General features: G+C 47.0%; 1 protein-coding gene across 1 annotated transcript; it reads left to right on the top strand.

Annotated features, from left to right (window-relative positions):
* The first annotated feature begins 1,219 nt into the window (after nucleotides 1–1,219).
* Nucleotides 1,220–13,353, top strand: LOC120921764 (oocyte zinc finger protein XlCOF29-like). Its single transcript, XM_040334282.1, has 3 exons — nucleotides 1,220–1,413; nucleotides 9,604–9,777; nucleotides 13,324–13,353. Exons 1-3 carry the CDS (start codon nucleotides 1,249–1,251, stop codon nucleotides 13,324–13,326), a joined length of 342 nt encoding a protein of 113 aa, XP_040190216.1. The 5' UTR covers nucleotides 1,220–1,248; the 3' UTR covers nucleotides 13,327–13,353.
* The last annotated feature ends 5,096 nt before the right edge of the window (nucleotides 13,354–18,449 follow it).

Raw genomic sequence — 18,449 nt, 5'->3', positions numbered from 1 at the left:
ACCCTCCTATTATCCCCCCCCCCACATCCTATTATTGTGTGACCAATACCATCCAGATTCTTACTTTCATTTCCCAAAGTTATCTGTCTACAAGGAGACCTGTATAGATCAAATGAGGGGACCAATGAGGATGGAGGAGGACCGGAGTCACTTGACTGAGAAGATACTAAACCTCACCCTGGAGATCATCTACCTGCTGACCGGAGAGGTGAGGGGGATTCTGGAGGTCACATGACATCACTCTTGTCTCTATTAATAAAACACAGACCTGACCGGAGAGGTGAGGAGGATTCTGGGAGGTCACATGACATCACTCTTATCTCTATTAATAAAACAGACCTGACCAGAGAGGTGAGGAGGATTCGGGAGGTCACATGACATCACTCTCATTTCTATTAATAAAACACAGACCTGACCGGAGAGGTGAGGAGGATTCTGGGAGGTCACATGACATCACTCTTATCTCTAATAATAATACACAGACCTGACCAGAGAGGTGAGGAGGATTCTGGGAGGTCACATGACATCACTCTCATTTCTATTAATAAAACACAGACCTGACCGGAGAGGTGAGGGGGATTCTGGGAGGTCACATCACATCACTCTTATCTCTATTAATAAAACACAGACCTGACCGGAGAGGTGAGGGGGATTCTGGGAGGTCACATGACATTACTCTTATCTCTATTAATAAAACACAGACCTGACCGGAGAGGTGAGGAGGATTCTGCGAGGTCACATGACATCACTCTTATCTCTATTAATAATACACAGACCTGACCGGAGAGGTGAGGAGGATTCTGGGAGGTCACATGACATCACTCTTATCTCTATTAATAATACAGACCTGACCGGAGAGGTGAGGAGGATTCTGGGAGGTCACATGACATCACTCTTATCTCTATTAATAATACACAGACCTGACCTGAGAGGTGAGGAGGATTCTGGGATTCTAACATGATATTCCTATTGGTTCCTCAATACAGAGATTTCCTCTTGTGAAGTCAGGTGATCACATGACCATCACAGAGCCTCCATGTGACTCCCTAAAACCCGAGAGACACAACATGGAGAAGATTCTAGAAGTCACCAAGAAGATGATGGAGCTGCTGACAGGAGAGGTGAGGAGGATTCTGGGAATTTTGGGACATTATCCAGTAACAGACAAGGGGTGTGTCTGGATGGTGACTGTATCTTTGTGTGTGTCAGGTTCCTATAAGGTGTCAGGATGTCACTGTCTATTTCTCCATGGAGGAGTGGGAGTATTTAGAAGAACACAAGGATCTCTACAAGGACCTCATGAGGGACAATCAGCAGAATTTGAGTTTTGTGAAGAATGTAAGGAAGGAATTTCCCCGGAATGAGAAGATATTGAACCTCACCCTGGAGATCCTCAGCCTGCTGACTGGAGAGGTGAGTGTAATGAAGGGTTAAATCTGACTCCGCTGTACACTGGGATGTATTCAGAGTCACTTTAAGTCTTCTGATGTTCTGATAATCAATAACGACATCCACACAAGTACTATGAATACATGAAGAGTACTCTATGACATTTGGTTATAGCACAAGATGGCGGCATTGGGTATAGGAGAGAACAATTCCAGGTTTAGTCCAATCAGTGAGACCGATGATTACCAGCATGCCACGCCCACTGACCACTAAATCCATGGGTAACATTTCCTGGTGGGTCAGTGAGCCTTACTAGTAAAAGATTAGTGACTCTATTATATGACTTCTAGAAGGATCTATAAATCTGACCACATTGTAATCATATCATTGGATGGAGATGTCTGTCCTTTGCTGAATCGGGAACATTGTGACCAATCCCTGGAGAATAAATATAGAGCTGACCATAGAGATGAGGGATTATGGGAGAGAAGAGCCATCTTATAGAGGAGCTCCAGTCTCCTTCAGAACAAAATAAGTCAGAAGCTACAAATACTGTAGCTGTTGACCTTTAATATTAGGACTAGGGATGAGCTTCATGTTCGATCATCGTATGTTCGACAATTCGTCAAAATACGAACGTTATGGTCTGTTCGCGCCAAATTCGAGTGGCGTGTTACGGCCCATAATTCACTGCGGCAGTGCATTGCTGGCTGATGATTGGCCAAGCATGCACTATGACCCGCATGCTTGGCCAATCACAGCTTGCAAAAAACGGAGAGCCATAATTGGCCAAAGCCAGGATGGCTTTTGCCAATTATGGCTCAGGGGGTTTAGTACACGCCCCACACTATAAAAGGCCGCCTGCAAGTCGGCCTTGTGTAGTGTGTTGTGGTGGTTAAGAGAAGACAGAGAGAGAGTGTCATTTGTTGCAGGTAGATAGAGCAGGCAGGCTGGTCAGTTAAAGTTACAGTGTGTAGAGGATATATATGCATCCCAGTTGTTGTAAATATATTTATACACTGTATTGAGTTTAGCTAGATCCGCTCTTCCTAATTAACTGACAGGCAGGCAGGTGATTGTGCTAGCTGCAGTATTCTCACATGGTGTACTGTCTGTGTCCTCTGCAGTGTGCTCCTAAAGCTACGTGGTGTGTGTACTGTCTGTGTTCTCTGCACATTGTGCACCTAACGTAAAGCTGGTGTTTCTCATATTTACTCCTAGAGGCAGGGATCTGCTCATATTAATACAACAGGCAGAGGATATTGCTGCAAGTACTTTCACGTGGTGTACTGTCTGTCTCCTCTGCAGGCCATTAGTATGTCTGGAAGGACAACAAGGAGAGGCAGAGAGTCACGAGCTGATAAAAGAGGGCAAGCGGGCTATGCGTCTAGAGGCAACAGTGCTGGTCGTGGACACGGTGCATCCTCATCAGCACGTGGCCGTGGGATACGCTCGTCCTTTTTTTCGGTAGCTGGCCGCGTTGAGCTGCAACATGCCAAAGACTTGGTAGAGTGAATGCCCAAGCCGTCCTCATCCTCTCTCACCCAGGCTCAGGGTACTTTGTCTGGAAAAGCAGCTGCCAATGCGGCCTCCTCCATCTGCTCAATGGCATCAGTCACTCCTTCCCTAGCCCCACCATGTCCTCCTGAGAAGTCCCCCGAACTGTTTGACCACAGTGTTGGGTACATGCTGCAGGAGGATGCGTAGCATTTTGAAGGCTCCGATGATGGTACACAGCTAGAGGAAGGCAGTAACGTGAGCCCAGAGAGAGGGGGTGCCGAAGAAGGACAGCAATCTGGCAGTCATGTTCCCCCAGCTGCAGCATACTGCCAGGTTTTCTACAGTGATGAGGAGGGAGGGGATGATGAGGTCACTAACTACGTGGGTGCCTGATAGGAGAGAGGAGGAGGAGGCACATCTCCAATGAGGCAGAATGCCCTCCAGGGGCCAGCGTAAGGGCAGCACACTGACTGCATCACAACGCAGAGCTCTGCATGTGCTATTCCAAAAGTTCTTTGGTGTGGGCCTTTTTTGAGATCGCACCACTATTTGCAACATATGTCTCAAGCGTATCTCGCGTGGCCAAAACATCACCCGCTTGGGCACCACATGCTTGACCAGACATATGTCAACCTGCCATGCAGTTCATTGGCAAGCGTACCTCAAAGACCCACACCAAAGAACAAAGCGGACCTCTCCTTGCTCCTCATCAGCTGGGATCTCCAACCTCACTATACCCTCCGTCCTCTCTGAAGCCTGCACTGATAGGACTGAAGACGGGCAATCTACTATCGGTACACTGATGGCAGATTGTACCAGGTAAATTTCCCTGCTCCAGCTGCTGCAGCGCCAAAAGAAGTTCTCTCCCAGCCATCCACATGCCCAGCGGTTGAATGCTAGCTTAGCTAAATTGCTAGCACTTCAACTGCTGCCTTTTCAGTTGGTAGATTCTGCCCCCTTCTGTGAGTTTGTGGAATGTGTGGTACCTCAGTGGCAAGTTCCCAAACGCCACTTTTTCTCATGAAAGGCGATTCCGGCTCTCTACCGGCATGTGGAAGGCAATGTCCATGCCTCGCTGGACAGGGCGGTCAGTGGTAAGGTGCATATTACCGCTGACTCATGGTCCAGCAGGCATGGACGGGAACGTTACCTATCTTTCACTGCACATTGGGTGACTGCTGGCAGCTGGGAAGGACGCACGACAAGGTACAGTAGTGTTGGAAGATGTTCCGCCACCACGCCTCCCAAAATGCTACTACTGGTTGTGACACACCTCTCTCCTCCACCTCCTCTTCTTCCTCTGTGGCCTCTTCCTGTGCTGATGTGTCCTCGGGACCAGCGGTGCTCCGTAGGCATTAAAGGGGCTATGCAGGTACGCAGGCAAAGAGATGCCATGCAGTGCTCGAGCTGGTGTGCTTGGGGGACAGGAGCCACACTGGGCCAGAGGTTCTGTCAGCTCTGCAAGGGCAGGCTCAGAGGTGGTTGACGCCAAGCAACCTTAAGCCAGGAATGGTGGCTTGCGACAATGGCACCAACCTCCTCTCCGCCCTGCGACAGTGACAACTGACCCATGTGTCCTGTTTTGCTCATGTCCTTAACTTGGTGGTGCAGCAGTTCTTGGGCAGGTAGCCGGGCTTATAGGATGTCCTGAAGCAGGCCAGGAAAGTCTGTGTGCATTTCCGACGGTCATATAATGCCACTGCTAGGCTGGCAGACCTCCAAAAGGAATATAACCTGCCCAAGAACCGCCTAATCTGTGACATGCCCACCAGGTGGAACTCTACGTTGGCCATGCTGCAGCGGCTGCACACGCAGCAGAGGGCCATCAATGAGTATCTGCCAATATGGCAGCAGGTCAGGGGAGCTGTTTTCCCCCCCCCCATGCCAGTGGGCCATGATCAGGGATGCATGCACTGTCCTGTTACAATTTGAGGAGGCCACAAGGATGGTGCATGCATCAGTGACACCGTCCCTCTTATTCACATGTTGGAGCACACGCTGCATAGAATAATAAACAGGGCCCTTGAGGGAGAAAGAGGAGGACTTCCTTACCTTTTAAGGCCCCCTTTATCCAGACAGTGTTCCTGCTTGCCCACCTATCACACAGGAGGAGGATTGTGTCAGCATGGAGGTGGAGCCTAGCACTCAGCATCATCAGCAGTCTTCAAGGGGTTAATTACAGTCCCAAGAAACCCATGGACTTGTACGTGGCTGTGGATCATGTCGTCCTCAGTGACCCAGAGGACTCCGCACCGAATGCCTCAGCAAACCTACGTTGTATGGCCTCCCTGATCCTGCAATGCAGAAAGGTCTGTGCAATGCAGAAAGGTCTGTGCAATGCATTCCCAGAGACTGGGAGGTTACAAAATCCTGGTCCTGGACAACGTGTTGCTGAGGCTTCGGTCATTTACAGAAGGAGCGGTGGAGAAGGTGGCCGTCTGACCGATGCTTTCAGACAATTTTTTTAGTCCGCAGCCCCAAGGCATGACCAGTTCCAGCAACCATCGCCAGCGTCTGTTTTACATGGTGCAGGAATACCTAGGGGAAAGATCAGACTTGGACACCTTTCCCACCGAAAATCCTCTGGCTTACTGGGTCTTGAGGATGGATCACTGGCCAATTTAGCTACTGGCTTGTCCTGCATCCAGCGTTCTTTCAGAACGCACATTCAGTGCTGCTGGGGGCTTTGTAACCGATCACAGGGTGCGCCTCTCCACCGACTTGGTCGATCGACTGACCTTCATAAAAATGAATCAGGCTCGGATCACCACCAGCTACCAAGCACCTGATGCTGATGTAACTGAATATTTTTTTTTTTTAAATGTCAGATCCCTTCAAGACTGCCTATGCTGATGCTGAGTGACTATCCTTTTCCTCCTCAATGATCATGCTGATAGCTTGTAAGAACATTTTTGGTTCTGGGCACCACCAGTGGCTAAGGCCCAATTTTTCTGCCCCTGTTTAACAGGGGCGTGTAATTAAAATTTTTGATGCAATACTTTGCAGCAGGCTCATTCCTGCGCTCCAACTAGAGTATCTGTGAGGGGTTGCAGTGTTGTAGCACCAGCACCACCACCAACAAAGGCCCAATTTTTCTGCCCCTGTTCAACAGGGGCATGTAATTACAATTCTTGATCTAACATTTCACAGCAGGGCCCATTCCTGTGCCCACTTAGGCCCTGTACACACGAGAGGATATCCGTTGGAAACGGTCCGCCGGACTGTTTCCAGCGGACATTTCTGCTCCCCATTTTGATCTGATGGGCTGTACACACCATCAGATCAAAATCCCAGCGGAAAACATACGCGGTGACGTGGCCGCGCCGTCGCCGCGACGATGACGCGGCAACATGCGCGACCCTGGAAGGTAAATACTTCTACGCATGCGTCGAATCACTTTGACGCATGCGAGGGATGGGGATCGCTTGGACTTATCCGGTGAGTCTGTACAGACGACCGGATCAGTCCGACGGACAGGTTTCCAGCGGATAGATTTCTTAGCATGCTAAGAAATTTTTATCCGCTTGAAAACCGTCGGTTGGAGAAATGTCCGCCGAAAAATGTCCGCTAGGCCGTACACAAGACTGGATTTGTCTGCTGGAACTGATCCACGGATAAATCCCAACGGACAGATCCGGTCGTGTGTACGGGGCCTAAGACTAACTGTGAGGGCTTACAAACTTGTGGCACCAGCACCACCACCACCAACAAAGGCACAATTTTTCTGCCCCTATTTAACAGGGGTGTGTAATTACAATTTTTGATGCAATACTTTGCAGCGGGCTCATTCCTGCGCTCCAACTAGAGTAACTGTGAGGACTAACAGTGTTGTGGCATCAGCGCCAGCACCAAAGGCCCAATTTTTCTGCCCCTGTTTAACAGAGGCGTGTAATTATAATTCTTGATATAATAGTTCACACAGCAGGGCGTTCCAGCACCCACCAAGACTAACTGTGTAGGGCTTACAGTGTTGTGGCATCACCAACACCTATGGCCCAAATTTCTGCAGAGTATATACGCCAGGCCCCTACTTTCAAACACCCAACTTACAAACTACTCCTACTTGCAAACAGAAGGAGACAACAGGAAGTGAGTGGAAATCTACCTCTAGGAAGGGAAATTCTCCTGTAAGAGGTGTCTCCTGTCCACTGATGCTTTATCACCAATCCTTGTAACAAGTGAAATATTTGCGCTGTAAAGTGTTATACAAATTAATGTGTGTGTGTGTGCATATAACCACATACATATACAAGTACAAAAAATGGGTGGGGAAAGTCCAAAAAAGGGAAGTGACACTAATATACCAGTAAACAATATTGTTGAATAGTCCTTAATCGAGGGCACAGTGCTGAAGAGGTCCAGGTACAACAAAATCCAACCATGTAGGGGTGCAGTTCATCAATACTTAATCCAATCAATAACGTTGTGAAGTGAAAAATGTTGAAAAACACAACAATAAAAATAAAATATAAAAATAGAAATAAATATAAAAATAAGGGTCAAAGTATTTCAGAAAAAAGATGCCTTGTATCCAAAAAGGGTGAAAGATAGAGAGTGAGCCGTAACCAAGATCTCATATATGCACCTCTAGTGATCCCAGCAGCTCACCTCTAATCTGGCAAGCTGGATTAAATCAGCCTGATCCTGATGGGTGTGGTCCGTTGTTGGATATCACATACGGGTCTCCATAAAGTGTATTACATGAAAAAGTAAAAAGGGTAGAAACCAAATGGTGTGATAACGTCACAGAGAGGGGTAGCAATGTCTTCTGATTTAAACCAGTGGAGATGCACTCACATGTAGGTGAAAAAACTGGGGCTCTTATCCACGAACGCCGAGCTCGTCAGTCCCTCCTTCCTCTCCCTTACTGATTCTCCAGGGTTAGGAGTCCCGTGTCCCCAATGGTTCACGAATCGGCTCTTGTTATGTATGAGGATCTCGGTAGTGTATGTGGGGTAAGAGAGAAGGACAAGCCTGATCGTGTGATATCATCAACAATAAACAAAAACCCCCCAGGAATGCCCAGGTGGTAATGCACTCACATGAACAATATAGCATAAAAGACTTTCCTCCACGAGTGCGGACTCGCAATAAATCTGTGCCTCCAACACTTCCCCTCTATCTGTGGCTCAGTCCGGACACTCAGATGTGGCAGTCATACATGGGGGGAAGTGGAATAGACAACCACAGCGTAGCCCAGTCAGACGTGAAAAGTTTATTTTAAAAACACTTAAAAACTCACATTTAAAATCGAAATTGCTGCATCAATCCGACGAGTGGCGAACTCGTATATCCAGTGGTCGGATGCTGGAGTGTGTCAAGCCCTCCAATCCCGACGCGTATCGTCAACGTGTGACTTCATCAGGGGATTGATCTTTTTAAAATAAACTTTTAAAAGACTTTGGTGGTGGCAGGGTATGACCCAAAAGATTATGCAGCACATTCATTCCGGATCGGGGCCGCTACGGAAGCCGTTCGGGCTGGGTTGAATGCAGACATGGTTAAGAGGATCGGGCGATGGGACTCGGATAGATGTAGGATCTACATTTGTCCACATTTACTGCATGAGTAGTTGGGAGTTCATTGGTTTTACAGGTTCTTTGTATTAAAAAAAAAAAAGAGGGGGGTCCTCTAGAAGTTTGATGTGTGTTCTGTTTGATGTTTTTTAGGTGGTGAGAGCAGACTGGTTTGGATCCTTGGCCACTCATATGTTTTTTGGGGGGTCAGATGGGCTGATGAACGGCCCAATGGGAGGCAGCTAGGTATCCCCTTACGAGAAGCTCAGGTCAGATGGATTGGGGTACTGGGCAAAAATGTGCGCGCCTGGACAGAGCACCCGATGTCTTGGTACTCCATGCGGGAGGTAATGACATGGGGGCCAGGTCTATGCACCAATTGATAAGGGACGTGAAGTACGATTTCCTTAGGCTACGCTCTTTCAGGGGATGCTTATTATTTGGTCCGACATGGTGGGCAGAACGGCTTGGAGGTGGGCTTGGTCGGTGGAGAAGGTTAATAAGGCTCGGGTAAAGGTTAACAAGGAGGTGGGGAGGCTCTTTATTCGCAACGGTGGTTTGGTGGTGCGCCACAGGGAGCTGGAGGTGGATACCTGGCGGTATCTGCGGAGGGATGGGGTTCACCTCAATGACGTGGGCATTGATCTGTGGGCTCTGGGATTGCAGGAGGGAATCCAGAGGGCACTGAGGGTTTGGAGGTGCTCGCAGGGATAAGGCTTTACCCTTGTGAGCTGTGGCGGTGTTGGGTCTATGGAAGACTGGAAGTTGGGGTAGGTAAAAGGTTGTACCCATAGGTGGTATGGGGGTTATTGGGTACCTTTCGGTTAACGAGGGTTAACCAGGAAGGGGTTAAAATGTTAGGTCACTGCGGACGGTTGTACTGCCTCTGAGTCGGTGTCTTGCGACTGAGGCCTAGGTAATAATTGTTTTTCCAAGGGGCCAAGTTGAGAGGGGTGGTCTTCTAGACCACCAAGTATTGGAAATATGTATAAAGTTATTTAAACGGTTATTTATGTTAAATTTTGAAATGGTTAAATAAAAAAGGCCGGAAGGCCAATTTTACTCCACAACATGGTCCCTTGTATCATTGGGGTTTGTGGGGTAAGGTATTAGAGGTTTGGGGTCATAGAGATAGTGGGTAATGTGTCGCTAGGATCGGTCCTTAACATGCCATGATATTTATCTTTGTATAACACAGAACTGTACAGTAATGATGAAGAAATCTACTGAGAATGAGACAAGAAGGAGAAGATCCCCGAGAATCCAGAATCGCATCACCATCCCCCCACCTCCATCCCCGATCCCTACAAGACTCAACACACAGAAGATTCTAGAAGTCACCAAGAAGATGATGGAGCTGCTGACAGGAGAGGTGAGGAGGATTCTGGGAATTCTGGGACATTATCCAGTAACAGACAAGGGGCGTGTCTGGATGGTGACTGTATCATTGTGTGTGTCAGGTTCCTATAAGGTGTCAGGATGTCACTGTCTATTTCTCCATGGAGGAGTGGGAGTATTTAGAAGGACACAAGGATCTCTACAAGGACGTCATGATGGACAATCAGCCGCCCCTCACATCACCGGGTAAGAGGAGACTTTATTGTAAAGGAGAGAGCAGTACGGAGGCTCCACCTAGATCCCCCATCATCTGATAAACACATAGAAACAATGTATTCAGTCTCAGGAGATGGGAGGCAGCGGTGTGGGATCTCTGCAACTTGTCTCATGTGAACATTTAAGTCACCACTGATTACTGAATACCAATATTATGAGTCCTGACCCTTACACTGTATAATTTATATTGTACATTACATACTCCTGACCCCTGAGAGAAAAGCCCATGGTGATTGTGCCCCTGGAGTGGCAGTCCAGGGGTGCCGTACTTGCACAAGTGTTTGAGAGGGCACTTCGAGTGTGGCACCTTGGTCACGTCACCACAACACACTTTTTTCACACCTGTCTCTAGGGCTGGGACCAGAGGAATTATTAAAACCTGGCCAGAGGGCCGGCCATCGTATTGCACGATAGTCATTTTCACTCTCCCTCATCTTCCTTCTCCCCCACTTTTTTTTTATTTAACCCCTGTGTGCGTCACTTTATTGTATTCTTTTGTTGGTTGTCTAAGGCCTCGTACACACGATCAGTCCAAACTGATGAAAACGGACTGAAGGTCCGTTTCATCGGTCCAAATTGATGGTGTGTAGGCAACATCAGTCAGTTATCCTTCGGTCAAAAAAAAATAGAACTTGTTTTAAAATTGAACTGATGGACTGATAAACGATAGGTCAAAACGATGGTTAGTATGCAAAAGCATTGGTTAAAAACCCGCGCATGCTCAGAATCAAGTCGACGCATGCTTGGAAGCATTGAACTTCGATTTTTTTTCAGCATGTCGTTGTGTTTTACGTCACTGTGTTGGACTCGATCATTTTTTTAACTGATGGTGTGTAGTCACATCAGACCATCAGTCAGCTTCATCGGTTAACCGATGAAACGGACCTTCAGTCCGTTTTCATCAGTTTGGACTGATCGTGTGTACAGGACCTTACACGTTTGTCACAGTGTGATTAGTAGGGTGTGGGTCCTCGGGCCTGCCCTGAACGTCTTGGGAGTGGGTGGACATGGCCTTCTGCTTCGGTGAAGTGAAGTACCCCAGTCCCCGTCTGGAGCCTAACGCCCCGGGGGATCAGGGTAAGGTCCTTTCTAGTGGAGGACAGTGTAAACACCCGTTGCACGTTTGTGTCACTCTTTATGTGTGTGCACTTTTTTTGACACCGGGTGGAGTTTTTGGCTGTGTTTCACACGCCATGGGCTTTTCAAAAAAATACATTTAAAAAATGATATACTCCTGACCCCTGCACTATATACTCTATAGTGTACATTACATCATTCTGATACTATATAGTCCTATCTGTTGTATCTTATACAATATGTTGTACATTACATAGTCCTGACTTCTGCTCTCCCCCCTCCACCCACTGCTATATATACATAATATGTATTCTCTTTTGTTACACCCATTTTCTACCAGCTGGACATTTTGGGCCAGATTCACAGAGCAGATACGACGGCGTATCTCCTGATACGCTGTCGTATCTGTTGTTCTATCTATGCGACTGATTCATAGAATCAGTTACGCATAGATAGCCATAAGATCCGACAGGTGTAATTGTTTTACACTGTCGGATCTTAAGATGCAATACCGCGGCCCGCCGCTGGGGGGAGTTTGCATCGTAAACCAGCGTTTGGTATGCAAATTAGGAGTTACAGCGATCCACAACGGGCTTTTCGCGTTTGCTACGTCGCCGCTTAGTCTAGTTTCTCCCGTCGCAAAGTTAGTCGTTTTTTTTTGGTGCCCTAACTTTAGACAGCAATACGATTGCTGTCTAAAGTATGGCCGTCGTTCCCGCGTCGAAATTTAAAAATGAACGTCGTTTGCGTAAGCCCGCCTGGGAATACGGAATTACGCTACGTGCCGTCGCCGTTCGAAAAAATGACGTCACGGCGCGCAAAGCACGACGGGGATGTTCGAAAACGGAGCATGTGCGGTAGGTCCGGCGCGGGAGCGCGCCTAATTTAAATGGCACCACGCCCATTTTGAGTTGGCCCCGCCTTGCGCCGGAGGCCGCCGGCGTAGGTTTTCATCGCAAGTGCTTGGTGAATCAGGCACTTGCGATGAAAAATAGCGGCGGTGTAACGTATCTACGATAAATTACGCCGACGCTCTTCTACGTGAATCTGGCCCTTTAGGCCCCGTACACACCAGAGGATATCCGCTGGAAACGGTCCGCCCGGACCGTTTTCCAGCGGATAAATCCTCTGGCGGATTTGGATCTGATGGCTGTACTCACCATCGGATCAAAATCCCTGCGGAATACAACCGTGGTGATGTTGTACTTCCACGCATGCGTCGAATCATTCGACGCATGCGAGGGAGGGGAGCTGACGGATTGATCCGGTGAGTCTGTACAGACGACCGGATCATTCCGCTGGACACGATTCAAGCGGATAGATTTCTTAGCATGCTAAGAAAATTCTATCCGCTTAAATCGATCGGCCGGACAAATCTCCGCGGATAAATATCCGCTAGACCGTACAGAACGACCGGATTTGTCCGCTGGAACTGATCCTTGGATCAATCCCAGCGGATAGATCAGTCGTGTGTACGAGGCCTTATATCTGATGATTGGATTGGAGCACAGACTTTTACATGGTGATAATAATGTGATCACATTCTAAAATTTTGGAAACCTTAAACAGAAAGTTCATAATGGGGAAGGAGTCAATAACCCAATGATGGAGGTCTTCAGGATCAGTCAGTCTACATCTTGGTTTTTCTCCCCCCATCCTCACTCTCTGACCTCTGGTGGGGCTCAGATTTTGTCCGGCCGATCGATTTCAAGCGGATAGAAATTTCTTAGCATGCTAAGAAATCTATCCGCTTGAATCGTGTCCAGCGGAATGATCCGGTCGTCTGTACAGACTCACCGGATCAATCCGTCCGCTCCCCTCCCTCGCATGCGTCGTAATGATTCGACGCATGCGTGGAAGTACACGTCACCACGGTTGTATTCCGCAGGGATTTTGATGACTAAATCATGGACTAAATAAGGAAGTGCAGGACTTCTTGTGTTGGGAAGATGACAATGAGTGATAGAAGGGGTGGGGACACTCGTCCTATAATCCCCTCATCACTGTCACTCCTATAAAAGACAGTTCTCGTTGTTTCCTCACTCTCTGACTAAGATCCATGAATAAAGAAATTAACTGGTAGGAGATAAGAGGACCCATTTACTAGTTACCTTGAGGGGGAATTGTAAGATCCTCAGAGACAAAGCTGCCTGATGTGGGCGGAGTCCTGGTTTAGGGGAACCAATCAGCTCATGTCTAGTAATAATCTTTGTATTTCTATTTTTAGTAGATGGACGGGAGATGAGGAAAACCTCAGCAGGATTGTCTCACTTTGTCTCCAGACTGTAAAGTAGAAGATGAGGACATCACACAATATAGTCCAGGAAAAACCCGACTACCTCAATGTCCATCCGGCGCCACACAGTGTAGATGGACCATCGTATTCCCTCTTATCCTGAGGAACCTCAGACTGTGCGGGACGGTGCCGGACCATCGTATTCCTCTATCCTGAGGAACCTCAGACTGTGCGGGACGGTGCCCGGACCATCGTATTCCTCTTATCCTGAGGAACTCAGACTGTGGCGGGACGGTGCCGGACCATCGTATTCCTCTTATCCTGAGGAACCTCAGACTGTGCGGGACGGTGCCGGACCATCGTATTCCTCTTATCCTGAGGAACTTCAGACTGTGCGGGACGGTGCCGGACCATCGTATTCCTCATATCCTGAGGAACCTCAGACTTGTGCGGGACAGTGCCGTCCTTCCAACAGAGAAGGGCTTTTCCTGTACCCGAGTGCGGGAAGTGTTTTCCTTCTAAATCAATCTTAAAATTCATAAAATGTCTCACATAGGGGAGAAGCCGCATTCCTGTCCTGAGTGCGGGAAATGTTTCTCAAGGAAGTCCCATCTTTGCAGACATCAGAGATCTCACACAGGGGAGAAGCCACCTTCCTGTCCTGAGTGCGGGAAATGTTTCTCAGGAAGTCCATCTTTACAGACATCAGAGATCTCACACAGGGCAGAATCCATATTCCTGTCTTGAGTGCGGAAATGTTTTTCACAGAAGTCCTATCTTTCCACGCATCAGGATCTCACACGGGGGAGAAGCCGTTATCCTGTCCTGAATGTGGGAAATGTTTTTCACAGAAGTCCTATCTTTCCATAACATCAGAGATCTCACACAGGGGAAAAGCCCATATTTCTGTCCCTGAGTGTGGTAAATGTTTTTCATTGAAGGCTAGTCTTTCCACACATCAGAGATCTCACACGGGGGAGAAGCCACATTCCTGTCCTGAGTGCGGGAAATGTTTTTCAGAAAAGTCCCATCTTTACACACATGAGAGATCTCACACGGGGCAGAAGCCGTATTCCTGTCCTGAGTGCGGGAAATGTTTTTCACAGAAGGTTAGTCTTTCCACACATCAGAGATCTCACACAGGGGAGAAGCCGTATTCCTGTCCTGAGTGTGAGAAATGTTTTTCAGATAGGTCCACTCTTTACACACATGAGAGATCTCACACGGGGGAGAAGCCGCATTCCTGTCCTGAGTGCGGGAAATGTTTCTCAAAGAAGTCCAATCTTTACACACATCAGAGATCTCACACGGGGGAAAAGCCGCATTCCTGTCCTGAGTGCGGGAAATGTTTCTCACGGAAGTCCCATCTTTATAGACATCAAATATCTCACACGGGGGAGAAGCCGTATTCCTGTCCTGAGTGAGGGAATTGTTCCTCACTGAAGTCCTGTCTTCCTGTACATCAGGCATCCCACACAACCCTCGAGGTGTATTAGTGAGTGTGGGAAATGTCTTGTATATGAATGTTGCTGGACATCTCAGCTCTCATGTGGGGAGAAGCAACACCCTGATTACAACCCTCAGATATACTCCATGGCTGATCTTTTTTTTTTTTTTTTTTTTTAATTCAATAGATTTTTATTGATCATTTAAAGTTATACAGTAGTAGATAATAAGACAGTGTGGTACATTATACATGAGGTGAAATAGTATACATTTGCGAGTACATAGATAAAGTGCCAGGTAGATAAAATGAACACAGCAAACATTTGCACCATATATGATAGAAAAACTCCTAGACAATTGTAGAGTCAATAAAAAATTGCACAACAACAGTAAATTGGGGACTCAATCCTCTGAACACCCCCGAGGGGACTCGTAGTGTCCGGGAGGTGTCCTCCCCTTCAATGAGTAGTAAACAATTCTATAAACAAATAAGTGAAATAAATAAAGTGAAGTAAATCATGCCAAGTTATCATACCAGAGATTCCATGGAGCCCAGTGGATCGTATATGTATGTAGAGAACCTAGGGATGATGCTAAAATTTTCTCATACGCGTTATGAAGGTTGGTCAGGTCAATAGCATCATTGGGAGATGGCGGATTAGAGTCTTACCGTGATCGATAGTCTAGCCGCCAAGCAGGAAGTGAGTTATAGTTCTCCATAGATTTGGCCTGGGAATTTGTCAATCCCAGAGATAGGAGTGCTAAGGCTGGATCAGGTGTTACCTGCGTCAAATCAGAATTATAGTGAACATTTTTGCCCAATAGGTGGTGAGTTTGAGGCAACTCCACATTATATTCAATATGTCTCCTTTGGCGTGGCTAGCCTCCAACATGTGATAGGGGTTTGGCATCGAATTTGGACATTACCACTGGTGTAAGATACCAATTGCAGGGTAATTTTGGTTGATAATTCCCATAGGGAGGTGCAGTTAGAAGCAGATTTGATTGGCTTTACAAGCCATGTGCCATTGGTCATCTGTAAAAGAACACTGTAGGTCTCTTTCCAAAGTAGATGGGAAGAAGATTTAGTGAAAATACGCTTTTGTTGTAACAGATTATAAAATAAGGAAATGCCTTTTTTCTGTTGCACTGGAGAGGTCAAGAAGGCCCCAAGCCAATGAGTGAATGTACTGACATAAATTGCCCAATTTTTGTAAATAATGTACTATCTGTGCATATTGGAAGTAGCTGGTGTGAGGTAGGTCAACTTCGGACTGTACAGATTGGAAGGATTTAAGCCTACCGTTCGAGTATAACTCGTGTATATAAGTGATGCCCCTTCCGCCTCCAAGAACCAATCGGAACATGTTCAATGATAAGGTGACAACGCTTGGAAAGGGATCTTAACACTGACGTTAGGATCTGTGGGCCAGTTTCACGTAGAAATAGATCGGCGCAGCGTACAGAGATACGCTACGCTGCCGTAACTTTCCGGCTTTGGTTCGAATCCTGAAGATTGCGCGCCGAAAGTTACGGCGGCGTAGTGTATTTCTGGCGGCGGAATTCAAATTGCCGATTAGGGGGCGTGATTCATTTAAATGAAGCGCGTCCCCGCGGCGATTGAACTGCGCATGCTCCATTTTGAAATTTCCCGCCGTGCTTTGCGCGAAATGACGTCGCAACAACGTCATTTTTTAACTTAGACGTGACTTACGTCCATCCCTATTCACGGACGATTTACCAAAAAAAAAAATTTAAATTTCGACGCGGGAACTACGGCCATACTTAACATGGCAAGTCTATCTATACGCCGCAAAAAGCCGACTAGAGACGACATAAGAGAATGCAACGGCCGCGCGTACGTTTGTGGATCGTCGGAAAAAGCTCATTTGCATACACGACGCAAACTCCACCCAGCGGACGCCGAAGTATTGCATCTACGATCCGAAGGCGTACAAAGCCGTACGCCTGTCGGATCGAACCCAGATGCCGTCGTATCTTGGTTTGACTAAAGATACGACGCGGGTAATCTTGAAAGTACCCCGGCGTATCAGTAGATACGCCAGCGTACTCTCTCTCTGAATCTGGCCCTATGAGTTTAGGGGTGCAAAAAATTTAAGCCACGTTTTAATGGAAATGACCATTGTGGGAGGCAAAATGCGTTGGGATTTTAACTTCCAATATGGCCCCAAAAAACCATAGATTGGCTGGAACGTATTTGCAGTAACTGGATTGAGTTAAACCATTCCTTAATTTGTGTCAAAATGGAGGCATAATAATAATCCTGGAAATCTATGTAGCCCTACTCCCCCGTAGAGTCTATGTTAATTAATTGTTATGAGTACACCTGGATTTTTTCCCATTCCAGACAAAATCTGGACAAAGTGATTGCATGGATTAAAAAAAATAGTGGGAATAGGAATGGGTAAATTTACGAAAAAGTATAGAACTTGTGGAAGATGAATCATTTTGAAAGCAGATAGTCTGCCCCACCAAGAAAATTTGTGTTTTCTCAGTTTGTGAGATCGATCTGTAACTTGTTCCTAAGGGTGATGTAATTGTATTTGTATAAGATTTAGTAGTCCTGTGAGGTGGGATGCCTAAATACGGGATACTAGTGTCCGCCCAAATGTAAGGAAACTGGTGTTGAAGTAAATTACTAGTCACAGACGTGAACGTAAATTACGTCCAGCCCTATTCGCGAACGACTTCGCAAACAACGTAAATAATTCAAATTTCGAAGCGGGAACGACGTCCATACTTATCATTGGCTGCGCCTCTAATGGCAGGAGCAACGTTACAACGAAAACGACTTACGCAAACGACGTAAAAAACTACCGCCGGGCGCATGTATGTTTGTGAATCGGCGTAAGTAGGTAATTTCCATATCTACGCTGAAAACTAACGGGAGCGCCACCTAGCGGCCAGCGTGAGAATGCACCCTAAGATACCACGCGTAAGAGACTTATGCCAGTCGTATCTTAGGCTAATGTTGGCGTATCTAGCTTTCTGAATACCAGAAAGTAGATACGCCGGCGCAGCTTAGCAATTACGCTGCGTATCTATGGATACGCCGGTGTAATGGCTCTCTGAATCTAACCCAGTGTTTATAACTAGGGTTGAGCGAACCCGAACTTTTGGGTTTTTGGTACCCGAACCCGAACAATTTGCTGTAAGTTCGGTGTTCGGCAATGTAATGTCGCGCTGCAGGGCAGCCAATCCCAATTGTTTTACTTGTGAGACTTTAGAAGCCATCACACGCCATGCCTATAATGGCATAGCTGTGATTGGCCCAGTGCAGGCATGTGACCCAGCCTCTATATAAGCTAGAGGCACATAGCACAGCACGTCACTCTGCTTTAGATAGTGTAGGGAAAGGCTGCTGCTGCTGCTCCGAGGGAGAGAATTAGATAGGAGTCAGACTGTCCTGCTTCAGAATAATATATACAACCAGCTCTGCATATGTTCCTCTGTGAGATACACCCTTTATATACTTTTCTTCTATTGTGCTATTTAAAAAACATCCATTTAGGGCAACAACATTTTTTTGCAGTGTTTCCTCCTATCTGTACGTGTGAGATAAAACAGTTTTAGCTAGTGTTGTTCTATTCAAAAAACACCCCATTTAGGGCAAAAAAATATATTTTGCAGTGTTTCCTCCAGTGTTTGCA

This window comes from Rana temporaria (genome assembly GCF_905171775.1).
Source record: "Rana temporaria chromosome 4 unlocalized genomic scaffold, aRanTem1.1 chr4i, whole genome shotgun sequence".
NCBI lineage: Eukaryota > Metazoa > Chordata > Amphibia > Anura > Ranidae > Rana > Rana temporaria.
This window is presented reverse-complemented; position numbering and strand designations above follow the sequence as displayed.

Bases quoted from the DNA above. Each gene is read 5' to 3' on its own strand.
- LOC120921764 (XM_040334282.1), top strand. From the start codon at position 1,249: ATGGAGGAGTGGGAGTATTTAGAAGAACACAAGGATCTCTACAAGGAC. The intron at 1,414-9,603 runs GTGAGTGTAATG...TGTATAACACAG, and splicing joins TCAGCCTGCTGACTGGAGAG to AACTGTACAGTAATGATGAA.